Genomic DNA, 4,599 nt, shown 5'->3' on the forward strand with positions numbered 1-4,599 from the left:
GCCCAGGTTAGGCCGTTTGCACACTAGTTCGTATCGGACGATATTATCGGTGATTTTATCGGATACACCGATAATGCGTATAATAATTTTTATCAATCGTATGCACACTAATTCCGATCCGATAAAATGTCTGATTTATTTCACCGATATCGTTGTGCATGTCGGACAAACGACCAAAATCGGACGATACTTTAACGGTTCGGTTTTAATAATTACTTAAAATAAATGGTTCGTTTGCACACTCGTCAATATTATCGGAATAATGAAATAAAATGTAATTTTAATTCATCGCATGCATCAAGTAGACGTATTCAATATTTTTTGAGTAAATACAAAAAGTATTGTGAATTTTGAAAAATGAATTAGTTTCCCTACGACATGTCGACTCTGATTGAATTGGCGGAATCAAAGCCATGTCTTTGGGATAAAACGATAAACGAGTATAAAGACAGAAATCTAAAAAAAAAAAACAATGGGAATTTAATGTGTAATATAGCTAAGAGAGCGATTTTCTTTTTAGAATTAATTTTTAATTGTTAAACATTAGAAATAGTAAGAAATTACTGATAGATACAAGCCCAATAATCGTAATAATTTGATTTTTATTCTTTTATCGGACCGATAATTTTGACTAAAGTGCAAAATAGATCCATTTTCCACTCACTGCTCAGTTAACGCATGTTTACTAATCTATGACGCACATGTTCACTGTTCAGCCGTTCAGCGTCATATTCTTTTTTGTGTTCAGTTTCAGTAGTATCTATACTGTTATTTTATTTCATATTATTTTATATTTTACGTCATTGGTTCAGTGTTCATCAGGGCCGTTCCGAAGATGAAAATCAAGGGGGGTGAATAATATGAAAAATTCCGACTACAATTTTTTTACTCAATGTATGTAGTATAATTAGCTATATGTAGTCGTATTTTTACTTTTTAACATGTATATATGTGTCAATGTGTCAGTGTCGCACATTCTTAAAATTGACAATTTCATTATATATATATATATATATATATATATATATATATATATATATTTTATATTGTATAAGTAGTTATAGAAATTTTATTCGTGTATACACAGTGTCGGAAAAACATCACGGTTCAGATGGTGGTACCTAACGGAACGTACGTTACGCCAGCACCGACCATTAGGAAAATTTGATTTTTTTCACTATCAATAATTAGCACGTAATTAGCATGAATTTGCATGACCAATTTCGCAATTTGCATGTCATCCATTTCTCCAGAATCGCAAAAATTAACGGGCGGTGCTGGCGAAACGTTTCGTCAGCACCGCCCAATCGCAAAAATGGAATTTCATATATTTTTTCATAGCCATTATTTAGCACGCAATTAGCATGAATTTGCACGACTATCACTTGCATATTTTCGCGAATTTTACATATTTCGTAAAAATTTGAACTCTATGCACTTATAAAAATACAATTGTTACTTACATTTTTTGTTTTTTTTATATCCGATAAGGAAAACTTATAAGGCACTCTGTATTAAGTTTTCAAGATTTTTTGAGCGGCCAAATTTTTAATCGATATTTAAAAAAAAAATCCATAATTTAAATTGTCAATAAATAGCTCGAAAAAAGTCAAAATGCTTTGAAAATTTGACTGTCTATAGACAACACTAATATAAATATTTGGTGAAAATTTTATGTTTTTAAACTTATTATTTTTTGAGTTATTGTAAAATAAAATAATCATTTTTGTCGAAAACTGGGTTTGAATAAAAATTCCTGTTTTTCCGTTGCTTTTTTAGGATTTTTCCTGACGCTTTTGAAAACTATTGGAGATTTTCTAAATTCAATCTTTAAAATGCACAATTGGTTTCCAATTTGCTACTGGAGATTATCTCTGACTTTGAGGTATTAATTCATGTAGTTATGGTGTACACATACACAAAAAATATACATCATTGTTAAATCAATACATTCCTCACTCCGTTCAGAATCGAAAAAACATTTATTATTTGTTATTAGCTGGGACTCAATTTACCAACCCCGGTCATAATTTTATAGTTTTGACATAGGTAGTATAGATACTAATGTAATATAAATATTCGCAAAAGTAAATACTATTTATTATTATTTAATACATAAATTATAACTAATATTATATATTATGAATTACATATATCCAAAAAGACCTTAAACAAAGTGATAAAAATTTAGAATAAAAAACATAAGTGTAATTTTATGTCTTTGACTTGTCTACAACAAAACCAACAAATTTTATTTTGATATTCCAATTTATATTGTGTAAATAAGAATTTCACAAGGAACTGTGGTGGTTTCTTTTACAGCCTTTGGTTTATTTTGTACATCGTCGTATATTTCCCAGTTGTGAGGTCCACGTTTACACAATGCCAAATAGTGACCTATGGATGTTCTAAGACGACTAAGTCCACGGCGATAACTACAAACTCCTCTAAGTTCAAAACTTTTCCCCGAATATTGTAGAACCTCAGGAATATTTTGCTATTTTGCGTGCTAAATAATGGCTATGAAAAAATATATGAAATTCCATTTTTGCGATTGGGCGGTGCTGGCGAAACGTTTTGCCAGCACCGCCCGTTAATTTTTACGATTCTGGAGAAATGGATGACATGCAAATTGCGAAATTGGTCATGCAAATTCATGCTAATTACGTGCTAATTATTGATAGTAAAAAAAATCAAATTTTCCTAACGGACGTTGTCGTGACTGCTCGCGTCCCCTGACCGGTGATGGGTGAAGGGACGGGGTGTCGCGGTGACGTTGCGTGCCGCAGAGTGATGGTTGATGAGAGATAAGGGCACGGTCGGCGACGGCCGTTTTGGTAACGGCTGCAGCAACGGGTCCGCGTCAAACAGCTGACACCTAGACGTAGAAACTTTTATAACACAACTAATATTTTATTGAAAAAGTGTCGACGAACAAATAGCCGTAAAAATCTGTTTAAAGATAGACTCCATGCCGCTGAAAAGTTCACTGCAGAATATTTAATTGACAACAATTCTGCAAAAATGACTGCTGCAGCTTCATTATTTATGCGCTTGCAAATAAGAGAGACTAGCAAACTTAGTAGAGGCCGTCGATTCACTATCGATGAAAAAATGTTGAGTTTATCTTTGTATAAAAGATCGCCAAAATGCTACAGAATGCTGTCTAAACTTATTACTTTACCAAGTAAACGGACATTGAATATAATATTGTTTACAGTTGTAATTTCTACTGGTATTTGCCCATCAATAATGAGTGTGCTTAAAGGAAATGTTAAAAATCTGAATCTGAATCTTATATATACTAATCTATGATGCGGCCCAAGTTCTGCGCTGATTGAGGATAAACAATAATTGCCTATCGGTACTAAAAACCCGCGGATACCTACACAGTCTCAATGACTATTGATAAAACCCTTCCGTCCTGAGATCCCCTCAGGATATCAAATCGATTTATTATGATTTTAGAGGGATTTCGCTGTGACGTCATTTTTTGTCAAACATAAATTGATGTTCACTACACTTTAGTTGTATTCTATTAGATACACAATGTTTGTTTTTGTCCTAGTGTAATAGTGTACGTTTTCTATTCTAATGAATAAAAACGGCGAAATCACTAAGTCGGGTAATACTCCACGGTCGAGTGAGATACCAGGATGGGTAATTTATATTGTTGTAGATATTGTTTTTTTAAACTTGAAACCCGGATTACTCTTAAAAAAACGATTTAGAGGCTCGTCAAGGGAGGCAAGTGTGACTCAGCCTCACCTAACTGTTGTAAATAATAAGAAATTATACTATATTTGTAGTTATTTTCTATCGCTTTTAAGAATATTATAATCAGTAATTAAAAATATAAGTTTTTTGATATTATACATATTATATATTTAATACTATTTATCAAAAACAATGACAGAAAATGTTCGTACCTACAGTTGTTTCCACTTGGGAAAATATTGTCAAACGTCTGTTCATTCAGTTGTTCACTATGTTTGCCAACATTCGTGACCATGTCAAATCATGAACTTAAAAAAATAAAATAATAATAATATATATATATTAGAGAAAACTCTAAAATATGCGCTATAAATTGCATGTTTGGATTGGTTGAATTATAAAATGTTAACAAAAATGTTAAATTAATTATATTTGTAAAAGTGTACTTATAATTAAATTATTTTATATAAAATTGAAAATTACCCTGGATTATTAAAATGTTTCATGGTTCTCAATCTTTTTAGGACCGCGACCCAAATTTTCTTCTAAAAATCTTTTGCGACCCCATAGTTTTACATTTACAGAATCAATAAAAATAATTTCAAAAAACAAATTTTTTCTATTTTATTACTTATTTACTACTTTATAATAATAATAATATATTTATAATAATAATAATAATAATATAATACTTAATTAATAATTAAGCGTATGTGATGAATGTGCTCGTTTATTACAATCTGTTAAATTTAAAAAAACTTCTCGCGACCCCCAGTTTGAGAAACACTGATCTAATGCAATGATACAATAAGGGAATAACAATGACAAAACTAACTATTAATATATCAAATTTTCAATGAAAACATAAAATAATATTTGATG

At 30.9% G+C, this 4,599-nt stretch overlaps 1 protein-coding gene across 1 annotated transcript; it reads left to right on the forward strand.

Moving 5' to 3' along the window:
• Nucleotides 1-2,841: 2,841 nt before the first annotated feature.
• LOC112694467 lies at nucleotides 2,842-3,799 on the forward strand (the record flags this gene model as incomplete). Its single annotated transcript, XM_025569934.1, has 1 exon — nucleotides 2,842-3,799. A coding segment is annotated over one exon (474 nt), but the record flags the coding sequence as incomplete, so codon positions are not given.
• Nucleotides 3,800-4,599: the final 800 nt, after the last annotated feature.

The sequence above is a fragment of the Sipha flava genome, unplaced genomic scaffold (assembly GCF_003268045.1).
Source record: "Sipha flava isolate LNK unplaced genomic scaffold, YSA_version1 0_pilon_pilon, whole genome shotgun sequence".
Taxonomy (NCBI): Eukaryota; Metazoa; Arthropoda; class Insecta; order Hemiptera; family Aphididae; genus Sipha; species Sipha flava.